The sequence below is a fragment of the Vigna umbellata genome, chromosome 4, assembly GCF_029865625.1.
Source record: "Vigna umbellata cultivar VRB3 chromosome 4, Vumbellata_1.0, whole genome shotgun sequence".
Classification (NCBI taxonomy): Eukaryota; Viridiplantae; Streptophyta; class Magnoliopsida; order Fabales; family Fabaceae; genus Vigna; species Vigna umbellata.
Genome location: NC_142168.1, coordinates 32,051,551 through 32,070,275, shown reverse-complemented (window position 1 = coordinate 32,070,275; position 18,725 = coordinate 32,051,551). Strand labels below are relative to the sequence as shown.

At 33.1% G+C, this 18,725-nt stretch overlaps 3 protein-coding genes across 7 annotated transcripts; 1 reads left to right on the top strand and 2 right to left on the bottom strand.

Annotated features, from left to right (window-relative positions):
* Nucleotides 1-1,307: 1,307 nt before the first annotated feature.
* LOC124839264 (uncharacterized) lies at nt 1,308-5,679 on the bottom strand. 4 transcript variants are annotated; one of them, XM_047315022.2, is made up of 5 exons: nt 5,162-5,679; nt 4,588-4,654; nt 2,737-4,493; nt 2,445-2,589; nt 1,308-2,094 (listed from the first exon to the last, which is right to left on the bottom strand). In XM_047315022.2, the coding sequence occupies exons 3-5, from the start codon at nt 4,468-4,470 to the stop codon at nt 1,466-1,468; spliced, it is 2,508 nt and encodes an 835-aa protein (XP_047170978.1). In that variant the 5' UTR covers nt 4,471-4,493; nt 4,588-4,654; nt 5,162-5,679; the 3' UTR covers nt 1,308-1,465. The 4 variants fall into 4 exon arrangements, with proteins under 4 accessions (XP_047170978.1, XP_047170976.1, XP_087970847.1 ...); XM_047315020.2 differs by having other exon boundaries at nt 1,308-2,097; nt 5,155-5,676; XM_088114721.1 differs by having other exon boundaries at nt 1,308-2,097; nt 4,588-4,701; nt 5,162-5,676.
* Nucleotides 5,680-11,791: 6,112 nt separating this feature from the next.
* LOC124839255 (rho guanine nucleotide exchange factor 8-like) lies at nt 11,792-15,116 on the top strand. Its single transcript, XM_047315008.2, has 7 exons — nt 11,792-12,610; nt 12,795-12,911; nt 13,340-13,494; nt 13,633-13,707; nt 13,793-14,065; nt 14,167-14,487; nt 14,580-15,116. Exons 1-7 carry the CDS (start codon nt 12,343-12,345, stop codon nt 15,015-15,017), a joined length of 1,647 nt encoding a protein of 548 aa, XP_047170964.1. The 5' UTR covers nt 11,792-12,342; the 3' UTR covers nt 15,018-15,116.
* Nucleotides 15,117-15,256: 140 nt separating this feature from the next.
* LOC124839257 (protein ABIL1-like) lies at nt 15,257-18,204 on the bottom strand. Of its 2 annotated transcripts, none has more exons than XM_088114174.1 (9): nt 17,913-18,204; nt 17,669-17,768; nt 17,463-17,545; nt 16,911-17,058; nt 16,421-16,520; nt 16,249-16,285; nt 15,925-16,085; nt 15,750-15,814; nt 15,257-15,645 (listed from the first exon to the last, which is right to left on the bottom strand). In XM_088114174.1, exons 2-9 carry the CDS (start codon nt 17,756-17,758, stop codon nt 15,559-15,561), a joined length of 771 nt encoding a protein of 256 aa, XP_087970300.1. In that variant the 5' UTR covers nt 17,759-17,768; nt 17,913-18,204; the 3' UTR covers nt 15,257-15,558. The 2 variants fall into 2 exon arrangements, with proteins under 2 accessions (XP_087970300.1, XP_087970301.1); XM_088114175.1 differs by having other exon boundaries at nt 17,669-17,765; nt 17,913-18,203.
* Between the last annotated feature and the right edge of the window lie 521 nt (nt 18,205-18,725).

Genomic DNA, 18,725 nt, shown 5'->3' with positions numbered 1-18,725 from the left:
TTTATGAGGCTCTGAAATTTTATCGATATTAATTGGTTTCTGGAGTTGAGCTTATATTTGATTATTAATATTATGATTATGATTACTACTATTATTATTGAACTCATTTATTAGAAAAATGTTTATAAAAAGTTTATAAGTTTTGAAAGTAATTGTAATAAATTAAAATTTTAGGTGTTTACTGAAAAAAAAGGGTAAAGTTTAAGAATTAATTTGAACAAAATTAATGTATGTATAAAAGATAAAGTTTAAGTATCAATTAAGATAAAATTAAAGTTTGTGATATTTATAATAGTAGAGTTTAAACAACCTTTAGACTTGTGATTGTATACATTTTCAAATTGTATAATCTGCAATACATAATTTTTGAGTTTTAAATTCCACAATTCAAAACGTAAATTTGAAATGTGAAATTCAGAATGTTTCCTTTCCAACCTATGGACAATTTGGCCTTTTCCTATACCTATGGAGGTGTGAGGTGTAAGAAGAAAGTATTATGGTGTGAAGATAAATAGGCCATATTTAAGAGCAAATTCTTGCATGTTTTTTCTTCTTTCAACCCCATGATTTCCTAGCTACACCTTCATGATTTTCAAAATGACTGCCTTATCCTTTGTAAAAGTGATTTCTGGATTCAGTGTTCCAGAAATCTTCCAGGACAAAGTTTTTAAAATTTTTATAACACGATTTCAAGAATAAGGATAAGATTTTCGAAATAGATTTTAGGAACAAACTTTCAAAATACAGGAAATGTATTTTGGATCAAGCTTTTCGAAAAAAAAAATAATTCTGAGACAATCTTTCCAGAACATATTTAATATTATTTTAGTCTTCGATAGTTAGTAAAAATTGGGCTTCAAGAGAAAAAGTCTTCATGTTGGGTCCACATTACGGGCTTAGATAATCTGCTCAACAAACCCGTAATTTACAATAATAAAACCATCAAAGCAATTATATTAATGGTTTACATTAAACCCATATTTTTTAATGGATAATAATATGATTATTCATATATCATTAATACTTATTTGTAATTTCTTTTTTCATTTATCTGGGTAATTCCCTCTCAAAATCCTTCAAACCAATCTTATAACTCAGTTGAAAAAGTTAAACTCATAATCTCTCATTTTCTTCCAACTTTTATCACTAAACCAACTTTATAACTCTCCTCTAAACAATAATGTGATGGAGTTTGGTGTCTACAATTCCATTTCTTTTCCACATTTTCCAATAGCTTGATATTAGCATGGAAGGTCAAAGAACACATTAGAGAATAATCCAATGGCAGGAGTATCATTATACTATACTAAAAGAAAAGGTTATTCATAGCATAGCAAAATTATGCAACTTTCTGCAGCCTAGGTGTTCAACTCTTCTTTCTTGTATCAATTCAATGAGTCCTTTATATACAAGTTGAAGATGCTGATATCTAAAGGCTGTATACATGGTCTCAAAATATATGTAATCATAAATTTACAATTATCTCTTCAATCAATCCACCTAAAACTAGGTCCTCTACTTCATTCACAACTTGCTCAGCTTCATCTGCAGAAAATCCATGCCTCCAACCCCAGTTCCATATTCCATTTATCAGTCCATTGTTTCCCTTTATATCTCTCTCCATCATTGCATATATATTATCTGAAGCCACTTTTTCACTGTAAGATGTTAGATGCTCAATGGCACTACACACTTCATCAACCAACCTCCCTAAAGAAATGTGCAATCTTGGATTCCCCGCACAAGTTAGCAATAAAGGGTTAACTGCTTGTGATCCCTGCAAGCTTTTACGCTCAGTGACTTCATTTGCACAGTCCAAAAAGAGTATGAGATTGGATATTCGCTTAGTTTCACTTTTTGGTAGGAGCTTGGGACAGTCAACATCAAGATTGAGGAACTTCTCTGCATGCTCAATAAATGATTGACTTGTCAGAAGCAAATATTTAAGCTCAGAATTGTCTTTGTCAGCCTTGTAATCTGTTTCACTGATATTGATGATGTCATGAGCTTTCTCAGCAAGAATGATATCATTTTCACGTTCAGACTTGACCATAGAGTAATCATCACTAGAAGAACTCTGGTTTTGCTCAGAAACTTCTGTAATAAAAGAAAAATTATGTCAAAACTCATGAAGAAACCTATGGTTTATAAGAGTTTAATTTCCATGCACTGTCAATAAAAATAACTGGTGGATCTACAGTTAATATGTTTGTTTATAGTTTTAAGAAAATGAGGGGATGAAACTGCCTATCCTCTTTTAAGGTATTTATTGTAAAAGTCATGAACTCACTATACTTGTCAATTCATGATTCAGTATCAGTGCAATGGCTATTTTATCTTTATATGGCAGTTATCCAAACTTTTTCAAAAATATTACATGCATAACCTCTCACATGTAATTGCTGAAATGTGGCACCAGTGAAGATAACTTGAGAGAAATTTACCTCTAATCTTACTTGCAGATGCATATACTTCTTCATGATCCATCGCAAGATCATCTGCTATTGTAGTTATTATTCTAATCTCAGGGCAATCATCTTTATGAGAAACAGCAACACTCATTGCTTCTTCTTGGCCTAACCGTTGATCCTATTCAGAAAAACAACGAATTAGAATTCAGATTGAAGGCCTTGCTTCATTAATGGATTTCTATCCCATACTCAAATTTCCAAGAGATGATACACAGTACTGTTAGATTTGCGAGAGACAAAAAGATGAGAGCAAAAATAAACTTACGACTGGTTTAGCTGCTTCAGGCTCAGCAACAGCAGGCCTTTGCTTCTTCATCTGTTTCTTATTCTGTTCCTTGGAATAAGTAATCTTTTGGCTCTTTGGTTTTGATATGGTATTTGAATTTGAAACAGTGCTCTTTCTGCTGGGAGTCTCATTCTTTTCACTTCGGGAGCCACTTTGTGGCTTCCTAATCTTGGTACTTGTAGAGCTGATTTCTCCTTGATCTTCTTGGGATTTTGTCACAAATTTGGGTTTCGAAACCTCAACTACTGGTATAAGATTTTGTTGTTGATGTTTGGATTTTAAAACCTCCTTTTCCGAAAGCTTTCTACTAGTGGCAATGGTCTTCACCTTAGCTTTTCTATCAACAGTTTCATTTACATGTGATTTGTGACTGACATGACTAGGCAGTCTTACCTTACCTCCTGGAGCCTTCTCGTTTTCAATAGGCTTGATTTCTTTCTCCTTCAACTCCACAACCTCTCTGACGAGCTTAGTTCTTTCCTCTTTGGTAAGCCTTTTGGATAAATGTTCTTCCATTTTTCTCCCCACGTTGGTGGTTGAGTCTTCCTTGTGTTGGAACACTTTGGAAGGGGCAACTTTTGCTTTTAGATTTCTGAGGGATAACTTTTCTGGAGGAACAACATGGTCATAACTGTTCACACATTCCTGATATGGACTACATCGAGGTTTCATAAGTACAATAGGAGGTAAATCACCAACATGTTTGTAGTGAGCATCAAAGGAAGGATGGACATGAACATTATGCTCTCTGACAGGACTCTTCTTCAAAAGTCCATTGAAATGAGTAGTCTCAAGAATTTCCTTCAAGGTCATCTTACGTTCCAGACTAACATTCTCAACATTTTTTCTCACCTTAGGCATATCTATGTCAAATACATGTCTCTTCTGATTCAGAATCTTTGGACTCTCCAGCTGTTTCTGTATAACAGCTGGGAATGATCTTGAAGGGGCTTCTTCTAAACCCATCAGCTTGGCAACCAGATTGGATCGTCTTTCCCTCCTCGAAGTTGTTGGTGAGAAAGAAGAATCAGAAAGCTTATCATTCCAAGCCCCAGAAGATTGGCTTGAGTTTGTGGAGTGGAATGTGGATGATGAATCCAACCCTTCAGTGGTTTTGAACAAATTTTGACTAACCAGGCTCTCCTTAATCACTTTCTTAAGCTCCTCAGGGCAGCTACTTGAAGAACCATCAGCTGAAGGCCAACGTCTTCGGAACCCCATTTGATAACTTTGTTCACCAAAGTGATCACAATGTGCAGTTCCATCAACCGGCATTGCATCAAATCTGCTGCTTTCAGGTTTCCCATTTTGTCTTCTCTTCAAGGTAGCCATGTGTTGTGAAGCTTCTTGCACCTTGCGCAGCATTAGTAGAGATTCTTGCAGGTCAAGAGCCCCTTTTAGCAAATCTTTTGCTATATCTTCAGAACTTCCATCATACATAAGACCCCTAGACCATGAATCAATCATGTTGTTCAACCTTTGAGCTCCTCTAGAAACTTCCATGAGCTGCAAGGATGATGGATCAAAAGACCTTTCAGCGGATCCTTTTGAAACCTTCTCCTCTTTGTCTTGTTTGTTAGCCAATGATGTCTCAGCCGGCCTCCTAGTTTTTGTCTTGTCCTTCATTTTCTGAGAACTGGTCCTGTATTTTCTTATAGCCCCACACTCAACTACCCCTTTTGGATCATCACATGTCATGAATGGTCTATACATGACTGAGTCTTGAGGGGGATATTCTGTCACAGAAATTTCATCAACAAACTGGGAGTCTAGTAATATTTTAACAACCAAAACAAACAACAATTGTTATTAAAACCTCAGAATACTTACATGGTCTTGTCTTCTTGGATCTCAGTTTGTCTACATGAGACAAAAACGAGGCTTGTTTTTTGTCCAACTGAAACATGTGCAATTAATTACTTAGTCGTCATCGACACAACAATTCTAGCAAAAAAGAGGAGGTAGATCAACATAGAAACAAACAAAAGAAAAAAAGTCTCGATCATTAGCTTGAACTGTCAAAATTAAACTATCTGCATATGTTTCCATTTGGACATTTGAACCAAGCACAGAAAGAGAGTCGGAGATCTGTAAGAAATTCTCCACTGAAATCAGAAAGGACCCAACTTGAAAATGATTCCAAAAACTCGAACTTTAATCGCACATCATCGTAATATTCACGAATCCATCGGCAAGCTAAGACATTTTTGAAATTCAAACTCCACTTTTTCTTTCCCAGATTAATATAAAAAAATTGACACTTTTCTTTTGTTTCTCCTCAGAGTTGATGATTGAACCAAACATTCAACATTCTCAGAAACTCACAGTAAAGAAGCTAAACCGCCAACCATTTAATCCAAAAAGAAGTAAGAGTTCACGGTTTCATGCAACACTTACAACTTACCCTTGATTTTGTTTCAACTGTTCATCATAATGAGCAGCACCAATCCCAAACCCAGATGAGAAACTCATGAAAAACGGATAAGAAAAAAAAGTTGCATTTATGAAGAGGAAGAGCCAGGAAGGCTTAGGGAAGCTTCGTCCAAGGGAGCGAGGTGCAAGCAAGAGACTCAGATCCACATGGGAAGAACAAGACAGTCAAATGGTTGCATTGACTTTGTTTACGGACGAAGGGTAGATACAACAACAAACAACATTGAGCTTCCAAAAAAAAACACAGTGTGAGTGTTTTTCTTAGTATTGTTCAAAGGGATTTGTTTGGAGACAAGAAAATCACTGAAAGATCATGGATGTGAAAAATGGCAGCAAATGGCTTTGGTGGTACACAATAGTTGCAGAGTGCCAAAGAAGCAAAGCAAAACCTGTTTCAAAAGCACACGGGTCAGATAGTCAGAGTGGAAAAATGGCTCCACGCAAACCAGTTGATCAAAACAAAAATTTTGGTACTTCTTTTCTTCTAAAGTTATCATGTCATTATTATTTTTTAAAACACATTACCTTAAAAAGGTTGTTTTCATGAGACACTTTTGAAAATCAATAAACTATTGAGAACGCAGTTAATGTCATGGTAAAGTAAAATAATTCTACACACCCTCGTACTTAAGTATTATAAATTCATTAACTTTATAAAAATTAAAGTTAAAAATTATACAAACAATATCAGAAAATATACTGTGTAATAAATCATCCATATCAGAAAAAAGTTAAACCTGTGTAATGATATCAGTTAAACTGTATAATAAATAGTGTAGTGTAGTTGTAGTTGGAAACCTGGTCTTTACGGCACTCTACTGTTATGAAGATTGAGATTGGTCAGGAAGGGCGATATTATTAAGGTTAAATTCGTTATTTGCTGTCATACGTAAATCATTGCATATATAATATAATATCTAGCTATGCCACCATATGATCTTATGTTTAATATTTTCTTTATTATATTGAAGGTTTTATTATTATGTTTTGTCACATAGCTTGAATAAAAAGTGCAGGTGCAGATAATTGAAGCAAACTGACAATAAAAAAAAAACTAGAAACTGAGCACTGCATCACAACCTAATAAATCATCGCATGTTCTAACTAAGTTTTGTTTGTGTCGGTATCGAAAACCAGTTAATGTAATGTTATAGTAAATTCATTTTTTCTGAACTTAGAACACCCCTTAATAAGATGCTAATGTTAATCTCTCGAAACACTAAAGTTTCTTTAAAAAGTTAACTTCTTTTAAGAAATGCTACTTCTTTACGTACACAGAAAATCATAAATTTGAAATATGGTTTAAACTTATTCGTAGTTCCAATATTAAAATTTGAAAATAACTCAAGTCCTCCAACAGGTGCTAAAAAATTATAAAATGTCTTCAGAGAAGGAAACAGGTTGCTGATTTTCTTGCAGAAACATGGTGTTTGATCCAGTTAGGTGATAATTAACCCTGTTTGATCAAGTTTTAGTCCCTTTGCATCCCTTAAAAAAAGTCCTTCTTCATTATAGTATTTTATTAATTACAAGGATTTGAGTGTGATAAAGACAATTAGTGTGTAATGAATAAAGAAATTAAAAGATATAATAATAAAAGCATTTAAAGTCAAATGTTTGCTTAGAATGAATTATTAATTACTGAAGATCCACTTGTCCCTACACTCCAACTAAAGTCTAAATTTGCCGGCATATTACTCGATCTTCAAACCAAATTCTCAATATTTAATGTTCATAACAAAAATTTCTACTTAATATCTCTTTCCCAAGCATACCAAGATACCAAGGAAACAACTATCCCATTGGTGAATCTGCAGTTAGTTTTTGATACTTTATTGCAGTATTTACTTTCCCAGAGCTTTTCTTTTCTTTATTTCTTTGAAAAAAAAATAGGAAAGAGAAAAAAATCTGAAAAATTGTGAAAAGATCTGTTTTTGTTGGAAAAATGTTTGATGGGTGCATTTGGTTCACTGAACAGAAAGAAAATCAATCCATTCATTGTTCACACACACCTCATATGAACCTTTGTATTGTACCTTTCATCATCATCATAATCATAGTAATAATAATAATATTCATTTAAAGCCAAAGTGTTACTTAGTATTGCATTAGCTGAAAAACATAAAACCCCACCTATATCTGTGAAAAGAATTCCTCATTGCATGTTCTCAAGTACAGTAAGTAGCTTTGAACAATATTAATTCAGACCTATAAGATTAATGTATTAACTTCAGTCATGAATTTTGCAGAGCATGCATTAAATAATAAGAATTGATAAGTACCTAAACTCAATCAACCAAAAACTGCATAAATAACAATTGGCAACATTCCACACCAAAATTGCCGCCTAAAATGTCTTATTATCAAAAGAAAACACTATCTAATAACACTTGTTTAATCTTCAAAATTTATGTGTAACTTCATCACTGTATGAGACTACTTAAACAAATCAAAATGAGATTTTGGAATAACATATCATGATTTTGAAGCTATTTCTTAAACTTTGATTACAGAAATTAACTTTAATCACCATCACCACCGATTTTTGTTTCCCAAACTAGTCTCTGTCTTCAATGAATTCCAAGTTTTCACTGTTGAACTGAACTTCATCTGCATTTTACACCTGTCAGTTGGTACCCTGAACGCTCAAACAAGTTACTGAAATCACTTTTTTTAAATTAAGTCACAGGACTCTTGTTGCATTTCACATTTGGCCCCTATAATAAATGTAACTCAACCCTCACCACCTTTTTTTCCTTGTTTGGTTACAAATTTGAATTGAAGTCAGAGTCTGTTATTTTAAAAAGGGTGCAATGCAATTTAGACTTCAATGCTTCTCTATAACTTAGCAGCACAAAATTATGGTAGTTGTAATTCAATATGTGTGCATACCAAATCAATTAATTGATGCCTATTCAAGCATCAAAGTAAAAAAGGAAAGAAAAAAGAAGAAGACAGAAACTGTTGACTCAAATATCAAAACTTCACTGCTATTCCAAGACAGCAATATTACTGAAAGAAAGTTTTGCACTTCCCGCCTCATGAAGGAACATGGTTTTACAAAATCAAAAATTGCAAAGATGGGGAAAAGGTGTGTGCAATTGAAACTGAAATGGATTTAGACAAACAAGGAAAACAAAAATTGACGTGTAAGCTTGGCCCATTCCTCAATTATGGTCTTCAACCCTAAAATCAGTGTAGCCTTTTCCCTACTAAATACAACTTTTTTTTTCTGCTTTACACTGTTAACTTTCCCCTATCAATTCCCCATCATCTAATTCAAAATTTTCATGTTCTGTCCATTTCTGGTGGCTAAGCAAATGGAGTGAAATCATGAATCAAAGAGGAAACTATCTTCAATTTCAAACTTTGTGGTTAGTTAAATGTGACCAACATGATATCATGAATTTTAGCAAATACGTATCTCACTGAGACATTCAAGACAAAAGAAGACTAGTTTGTAGAATATATAACAGAAGGGTCAAAAATCACAAAAGGTAAATTAGCTACCAACCCTTTTGGTTTCCCTTCTCATATATCACTCAACCTTTGCATTAAATAATTGAAAGGTAAACAAAGCAACTGGGTTTTGTTTTTCCAAAGTTTCTTTCACATCTATAGGAAAAAAAAACAACCTTGAAAATCTCCATGGAGACACCATCTGCAAAATTTGAATTTAAACTTAGACAAAGTATAGGTGGCAATAATCTTAGTACAGTTATGTCTTGTCATGTGGAGCTTGTGCAGAGACACTACATGGTAACACATTTGCTTCACTCAAAATTATAATGTGTGACAAAGGGCAAGCCAGCAAATGCACATAATCAAAAGGACAAACAAGAGTTATTTCAAATTTTGTTCTGTTTTAACAGTGAAAACAGAGTTTATATATAAACTTCTGTTATCTGCATTTATGTGAAATGTTTATACTGATAAAAATGACTGAGATAATTTTTTTTTAACCTGAATGATAGTAATTAATTATGTGAAAGTTTTTATATTTGGAAAAGAAAAAGTGAAATAAAAAGTGTTTGGGAAAAAGAATGTATCACAATGTTGGAAAATCCTTATCTGGATTTGAATGATGTTGAACACAGATTCTCACACACACGGTCCCACTGGTACAAAAGAAAACAATAAAAAGCCAGCTGCTGGTGCTGCTTGTATTTTTGTGACCCATGATGAATGTTGGAATGAGACATCTTGTTATCTACCTTCTTCTCTCAGTGCTCATCGATTTGATGTTTTTGTAGTCTTTCTTTGTTTTTATGTACTTGTATGGTTATGTTATTATACACATAATGTATACATATGAGACTAATTGTTCAATAATTGCATAGTTAAACTGGTTTGTGATGCAGCATGTGACTCATATACAGGAAATGATTTAACACTGTAAAATAATCTTTGTAAGATAATGATAGTTAGAGACTATTACTTATCTCACCATGATAAAACTAAACAAGGTGGTGGTTGATCTCTCTTTGTCAATAATGATTGTTATTTTATGTTTTTGTTGTGGCTTTTTCTTGTCAATTTTTTGTTATAGATCTTCAAAAGGTTGACCAAATGATAGTTTAAAAGCTTAGAACAACTTTTTTGCATAAATTATTGTGGAATTATTCAATGGTTGCTTTCCAAGTTCTTAATTTCCTCCTTAATTCTGGGTTAGAAGGATCATGGAGGGGACAAAGCAGTGTTGGTTAAGGTTGAGGAGTTTCATTTTAAAATTAAATTTAAATAATTATCATAAAAATTCATTATTTTTTACTAGTATATATGATATTTTTTGAATGGAGGAAAATATAGTACATCTTATTCTGTCCTGTGTTATTATAAAATTTCATGTTGGAGTTCATATTTCAAATTACTGTACTTTTTTTTTTATATTTTTTCAAGATGGGCCTAAACACAATGTTAGGAGGAGGCCCACGTGTGAATTTTTTATATTGCAAAATATAATTCTATCAAAATAAGTTATGTCACATAAATAAAGGCGACATTAAATCTAATAATAATATTTTTTTTTGTTTTCTCTCTCAATCTCTCACTATGCATAAATATTGATGAATTTACTTGCATGATATTATTGATAAAAAAGATAGAGAAATTGTATAAATTCATGAAACATTACTTTAATTTTTAGTTTTATTAGAATAGTTATTCCTTTGAAGATTTTCCTCTAATTTTATAACAAAATAAGATAAAATAGAGATGCTGAGAATGTACATTAATATAGTTTGTGGTTATTGTGGTAAATTTTACTTTGTTCTTAGTATTTCTTTTAATTATAATGCCATGAATGATGAGAGTATACATGATGAAAAATCATATGTTTGCTTTTTTTAAGTTAAAGTTACTATCTTACGTTGATATATACTTCAAAAAACATGTCTTCACGTACATTTCAATTTATATGCATGAGAGAATCACATGTAATTATAGAAGTATGTACAAGCAGATATGACTAGAGCAATTTTTTTAGAAACAAAAACAATTCTAATTCCTATCCTCTCTTAATATAATTAAAAATACTTTGAAAAATTATAAACTCCATGATATAAGTATTTAAAATGTTAAAAGTTAGAAGTTCAGTAAAGTAAGATAATTTATTGTTGAGAAGATAAACATTAAATAACAAGCACATATAAAGTTTATATTAATTATTTCTTATATAAATAATATGTAAAACAAAGAGGTATACCATACAAATAAAACAGAAATAATTTTTTTTTGGAAAAATCTTTGATATAGAGGAAAATCAACATTACCTAATATAGTAAAATCTTTCACTCATAATCATTAATGAAAAACCCCAATTGTTATTTAATTGAATCCTAATACATTAAATGTGAAATAAACTTTTTCTGTGAGCTATTTTTTTCTGTAAAGATTTGTATAGGATATATATGTTTATCTATTTTTTATTATTTTTTAGTGATTTCTTTTCTTTCTTCATCTAGATGTTAAAATGAATTCTAACTATAAATCAATTTATTTCACTATATAAATTTGAATCGGATTGAACTAAAAATATTTTAATTTATTTAAATATAGATTGATTTAAACTCGACTTATTTAACTCATGTATTAAATAAGTTTGAGCTGGATTGAAGATAGATTGAATCGTAATTCACTAATAATAACATTTTTTTTAGTTTTTATGTATAAAATATCAAATATAAAATGTGTATATGATTTATAATATCAAAAGTCTATAAAATTATGATTTTTTTAATATTATAGAACAATGAGATGGTATTGTTTTATAAGAATATATTTTATACAACTTAATTATTATAAAATAAAATATTAATATACAATTCAAATACGAGCGAATAATTGAATGTACTTAAACCCGTGTAATGACAAGTCAGGTTTTAATTACGTAAGTATTTAAACTCTTAATTTCATATTACAGTTCCATCTTGCTATGCTATTATCTCTCTTTTAAGTAGAAATTGTTGAAAAAAATAATTTTGATGAACAAAGAGAAAAATAATGAAGTCACATATGATTTGCACACTAGCTAAGTTTGTTGTGTTCTAATTATAGTCATCTCGTTCTGTTGCTTTCCTTAAATTAATCCAAATTTCTTTTCAAATTAACAGAAAACATGACAACCATTGAATGTGTTTGTCAAAATGCCATTTTCTTCATTCATTCTCTCGTTCAACTTCTTTTCCTTCAATTTGTTTTGCATTTTTGGCATCAATAAACAGCTATAGTTAGATTAATGGTTTTGCTTGCCATTTATGGGGAAATCAATGGAAGTATGAACTTCTCATCCATTCATTCAGAAACAACCTCAACAGATTACTGCCCTGCCATTTTTTCTATTTACCTTGTCCTCAAACTAGCCTCGCTATTTTCTGCTTCAAACATAAACACCACAATTCTATGAAACAACGTCAAGTTTTTCATTTTCTCTTAAGTTTCTTTGCTGACATCCTTTGACATACTTTTTTATAGAAGGGGTTTTTGTTTCTCTCGCTGATCAAACAGTACTCTAAAGGGAATAAAACATCAAGAAGAGGGAACACATCAAACTTAACTTCAGGGCCAACATTTCACCATCCAATTACTTGTTCCTTTGTTTTTTTTACAAAAACAAAGGTAACAGCTTGACACTCAAAGAAGGTCTGATCAACAATGGTTCGGACTTTTCATCACCATAGTGGCATGCAGAAGTCCAAATCTTTTCATTTCAGAAGGATGTTTGAGTCAGGGAAGCATAGTCATGGTTTAGTTGATAGGGATCATGACGATGCAGGTGAAAGTGATAGGATATACTCAAAAAGCCTTGATTCTAGGAGCTCATTTAATCACTCCATGGATTTTCATGTCCCATATAGCGATCACAGTCCAGCACCAAGCTTGGGAGTTGAAGTACCCAGAATGCCTCCAAAGAGACCAACTGGTATATTTGATCTTCCAACTTTAACTCAAGTTAAGATTGTGGCTGGATTTCAAGTAGCAGTTAAATTAATCTGATCACAATCAAAGTGAAGAAATGAAATCATAAAGTGTTTGTTATTACTTATAAGAAGATCAAGAACACTAGGAATGAATTGCTAAACAGACTTTTTGTGCTTTTATTTCAGACACTGACTTGATGAAGGAAAGGTTTGCTAAGTTGCTTTTAGGAGAAGACATGTCAGGTGCAGGGAATGGTGTTTCTTCAGCCTTGGCTCTATCAAATGCCGTAACAAACCTGGCTGGTATATGCCTTTTTTACCTCAAATTAAGAATCCAGATTCTCTATTGGAGTTTTTTGATGATATCCTCTACTGATATTGGTACTTTAAAAATCTTTTTAATATATTTTAAAACATTAAAATCATTGTCCATCAGAGTATTTTTAAGGCATAGCAGAGAAACAGTACAGAAAACCCAGTAGAGAATCCAAATTCCTCAAATTAATGTGTGCCAATTGACTATTTTATTGTTCCTACTAGCTTGTAAGGGGATTGAAATGGTTTCCAGAAGATGAAGTGTGATTTAAATCATGTATAACAAATAGATACTGTAGTCATCTCAATTCTAGTTCAAACACATGTATATTTAGAGTGTGACTGACTGAAATTTGTTCTCTCAAGTCTCAGTGAAATTTGCAGTCAATAATTTGCTTCTTTCTGATGCAATGCAGCATCTGTTTTTGGAGAAATATCAAAGCTGGAGCCAATGGCCTCAGACAGAAAGGCCAGGTGGAGAAAAGAAATTGAGTGGCTCCTATCTGTCACTGATCATATTGTTGAATTTGCTCCATCACAACAAATAGCTAAGGATGGATCATCCATGGAGGTACGCAGCCTTATTATGTCGTCCACTTCTCTTACCCCTACAAATTCAAGACTAACATATTACTAATTATAAGTTAGAGGTCCAAGAATCTTGGTTTCAATTTTATCATTGAAAGCAATATGTTCTGATATTGTGCAGATCATGACTACTAGACAACGAACTGATCTGCTCATGAACATCCCCGCCTTGCGCAAGCTTGATGCAATGCTCATTGTAAGTTGTTAGATCTTATCTGAATCACTTTGTTCAAATGGCTTCATTTCACCGACTTTGGATTAACTAGATAGAGATGAAACAGGACACCTTACAAAACTTCAGAGATCAAAATGAGTTCTGGTATGTCTCTAAAAATGACGAGGATCCTGATGGTATCTCTAACAGCAGGAAGAGCGACAAATGGTGGCTACCAACAGTTAAAGTTCACCCAACAGGGCTGTCTGATGGGGCCGGAAAATGGCTACAGTTCCAGAAGGACAATGTTAACCAAGTGCTTAAAGCAGCCATGGCAATAAATGCTCAAATACTATCAGAAATGGCGATCCCTGAAAACTATATTGAATCTCTCCCCAAGGTAATAAAATTAAACCAAACGAATCTCCAACTGGCTTAATAATTTCATTAGTACTTAAAGCTTGGAACTTGGGTCAATCTTCTCCTTCTTGTCTTTGTCAGAATGGTAGAGAAAGCCTTGGTGAGTCAATCTACAAGAGCATTACAGTGGAATACTTTGATCCTGGGCAATTTCTCTCAACAATGGACATGTCCACAGAACATAAAGTGCTTGACCTCAAGAATAGGATGGAAGCTTCCATTGTGATATGGAAAAGGAAGATGACCAATAAGGATAATAAGTCTTCCTGGGGTTCGGCAGTGAGCATAGAGAAGAGGGAACTCTTTGAGGAGAGAGCTGAGACAATATTGCTGATGCTCAAACATCAGTTCCCAGGGCTTCCACAATCTTCACTTGACATTAGCAAAATACAATACAACAAGGTGAAAACAACACTGCAACTTGTTTGTTAATGTTATAGTATTATGTCTAGATGGTCACTGACAAATTTTGAATGCTTTCAAAATGAGCACAGGATGTGGGACAAGCCATCCTAGAGAGCTACTCAAGAGTAATAGAAAGCCTTGCTTACACAGTTTTGTCACGGATTGAAGATGTCTTGTATACTGATTCAGTGGCAAAGAACCCTTCATTGGTAGTGAGCAGCAGAAGGGTTTCAGTGGATTCTTTACCAATATCTGGGAGAACTTCCCCAAACTCTCAGGATGAAAATTCCAACATTCGCTCTTCAGATACACCACCTTCAATGACTCTCTCAGATTTCATGGGTTGGACTTCAATCAAGGAGGAGTTGGACGCAAAGAACAGTAACCTCACTGAAGATTTAGAGGATTTCGTGGACGAAAATGATGAAAAGAGTTCAACTAAATCTCCTGATTGTGCTCATAAATCTTCTTATTTGGACAAGCTTGAGTATTTGAATGCTTTAAAAGCTCCCATAGCTCGACATTAATATCAATAACAAGTTGGAATGGGGAAGAGAGAAGCAATATTAGAAATATTGGAACACATGAAAAGAGAAGCTACTGCGTAAACACTCATCTAGGCTTTGGTTATGCAGAAGTATGATCCTACTTATGCTTCTTATTATAACCCGTTTGTACATTATGTCATTCAGACTTAGGTTGTGTAATTACTGGACTGGTTGTAACTTATTTATATCTTTACTTCAAAATAGTTGAAGATTGATAGTCCTGGTAAAATCACTGTAGAAATATTCACCCTTAGTTGGAACCCAATTTGCAGTTCGTTGGCACCTGAAGCCTTGTCATGTTCAGAAGTACAAGTTCAAAATGTATGATCATTCACTTGTGCTAAAACCTAAAACTAAATCATCATAACCATGACGATATTTGCTATCAAAATTGTAAAAGTAGCTACTTTTTAAGTGCCTCAACATATAAATATTTGCAAATAATGTTTGGTTCCAGAATCATACAACTTCCATGAGTACTTAAGACTAGTAGCATTTGCATTACAATCAATATAGTTTTTCATAGGATTCGTTTAGTACGCCGAATGAGCCATAAGATGTCACTGCCATGCAAGGATCTTCTATGGCGTGTAGCCTTCGGGGAACCCTGCAAAAGAAAATAAAAGCCTTTCACAATTACAAATCTATGACTCATAAAAACCAATTTATTATGTAACATCAAACAGGTTAGAGTACAGAAAACAAACTCACTTGAAAATGAAATGTAGGATTTGAAACTTTTGTTAAGACTGAGAAACCATCCCGAACAGGTACCACTATAGTTTTAGTATGGAAAGAAAATTATGTCAGAGATGCAACTAAAAAGAAAGCTTTGTAGAAGAACAAAATATTATACTTTTGGTATCAGAAGAACATAATGTTGTACCCATGGTCACATTGTTATGTTTGTTCAATGTTGTAACACTGGTTGGCTTCAAATTCTTATCTACATGTGGCTTTTGGGTGTACAAGAAAAGTGGCAATTCCTCCTGCTTTTCTAGTATGTGTTTGTCTTCTACTTTTGTAGGATCTTCAGTTTCAGAATCTCTGGATAAAATAAGAATATATTAAAGACAAAAGTGAAATGTAATATATAGTTCATTTTCATCATGATGAGAATGTCATGCTCTTCCTTGGTTCTGACAATGAGAGAACATGTGGTCAGACATTAATTGTTGTCAGATTCATGAGGGTATTGAGGAATGAGTACCTTAATTTCTCACTGCTTGATCTCTCAAGAATGGGTGCTGATCATGGAAAAAAGGTAAAAAAGACACCACAAATAAATTAGATAAATGGAAAAGCAATAATGGACTGACAGTATAATGTAATTGATTAGAAACACTTTTGTCACTTTCAAAAGAACAAAATCAAATATTTACGTGAAGATAAATAACGAGAATGGAATCTTGGCACTTTCTCCCTCCATCTCATCTGTGTGAGCGCAAGCTTATCAGCATATTGTTCACATGAGAAAAGTCTCTGAAAGAATCATTCGAGTAACTGTTAAGGATCTGCTACATATGTTAAAGTTTTGTGTCTTTTTCTTCTGCAGTGTAGAATCTATTTTATGGCAATGATATTCTTACATTTGTTTTGTACTTTTCTATGGTAACTATTACTCTATTATTATATTTGTGATCATACAGTTTTCATCACTAACGTGTAAGATATTCTGTGAATAACGAGTTACTGTTTTCAAATAAACATAAATTAATCAGCAAAACAGACAAACTAGTAGGAAGCATATATAAGTTGTTTAATGTTAGAAACTGATTAGCGAATATCATTGCTCTCTGTTTTATGCAGATTCTAATTTTTAGATAACATACTGTAATGTATATTTTGAGCAAGTGCAAAGTAAATACTAACTTGTTTGAGGCACTGGATTCGTGACTCAGCCTCAGAAATTGCACTTGTTTGAGAAATAAGGCCTTCAAGATTAGCTGAGACGTTTCCAAGATGATCAACTACAGTGACTATGGCCCTGCATATGTATTCTTTTGTATTTTCCATCACACTGCAATGTACACAAATTCCAACACACATGGGTCAGCACATCCAGCAAAAAAATCTTACAAAATTAGAAAGCTCAATGTAAAAGATGTATAATTGAATATGTTGGAAACCCCTATGATAAAAATATAATACATAGGTAGTTGCAAACATCACCTAATAAACCAGTTTTATAAGACTGAGATGAATTTAAAATTCATTTTCTAACATAATATTAAGGTTTTTTCTATTTAAATTTGTTAGGTATATTGTATCATTCACCCACTTTAACAGGGTATGTAAACATGGACCACCATAGCATAGGAGAAATGAATCTTGAACCTCATAGCAAACTGTGAAAGACAAAAGCACAAGGCTAAAGCCAAAAGCAGAAAAATAGCATTCAGATAAGAGTATGGAAGAACTAACTCTCTCTTAGCTTCACTTTTCAAGAAAGTCGTTTCACAATAATCTGCAGCATGGTGCAGCTGAGACTGCAGTTCTCTTAGCTCCTACAACCACCATAAACAAAACATGGAACTTCATTGAAAGACTGCAGAATACTAGAACAACAGAAAGAATACACACAACAAGTACTCTTGCATGTATACAGATAGATATAGAAAAACATGAACCTGAAAAGAATTTTGAAAACGCATGTCTTCTTCTACTTCAGCATCAGCTTCTGGTTTTTCAAGGCAAGGAAACTTGAAATTCACCTCCATGCTCGTGCTGCTGATTCAGAAGAACAAACAAGAGTTGAAGCAGCAAAAACAATGCCAAGTCAAATATAAGAGTTCCTTATCTTCTCCTTATGCTGAATGAGACTTGTGAATGTATATATGACTATACTATATGCCTCATTTCTGTGAATCTTACAGGGAAGTGACAAAGAAGAATCATGTCAGGAATCGAGGCTTGTGTGCTGTGACATGTTGAAAGAAACAAAATTCAATAAAGAGCAGATTAGGAAGCACAGAACAGATGGTGGAAGATGACAAACAACAGTTTCAGTCCCGTGACATTCTGTTTTTCTCTTTTGTGAGCTTTTATGTTAAAAGGCATCGTAATGACTGACACTACACTGGTACTTGCATTACAGATTTTATTTTATACCCGTTTCAAAATTGACTGAACAAAAAATTTTGAAGCTTAGAACTACTGATTTGGATTATCTTCTAAAATTCTTTTGGTAAGGGCAAGGTAATGTTGCTTTCACTCTTGTAGCGTCTCACTGTTTCTATATGTAAACAAAATCACATGTTTGCCAAAATTTTGAATGGCCCACAAATGGTTGAGATTTTTCAGATTTGGCTTTAGATAAACGGCACAAGCAACTCTGCAAAGGGCTCATGTGACGGACAGACACATTTGTAAAGGATGCCACTCACTGAAGAAATGACAGTGTGCCAAGTGTCTCAACTGAGGAAATCATTATAAGACTTTTGTTTTTGCACTATGAATACAATGACACATTTACATTCATTTCATACATCTTATAAAGGTAAAAATTTATTTGACAATATTTCTTACTTTTTATTTTCTTTTTTCTTGGAAAAAGGTAAAAGTTAACATTTTTATGACCATTTTATTTTTGTAACGTGTGTCAAATGTAAAAGTGTTTCACCCAACCATTCCTCAAGGTAAAATAGTCATACAAAAGTGAATTTTTGTATTTTGAGAAAGACTAAT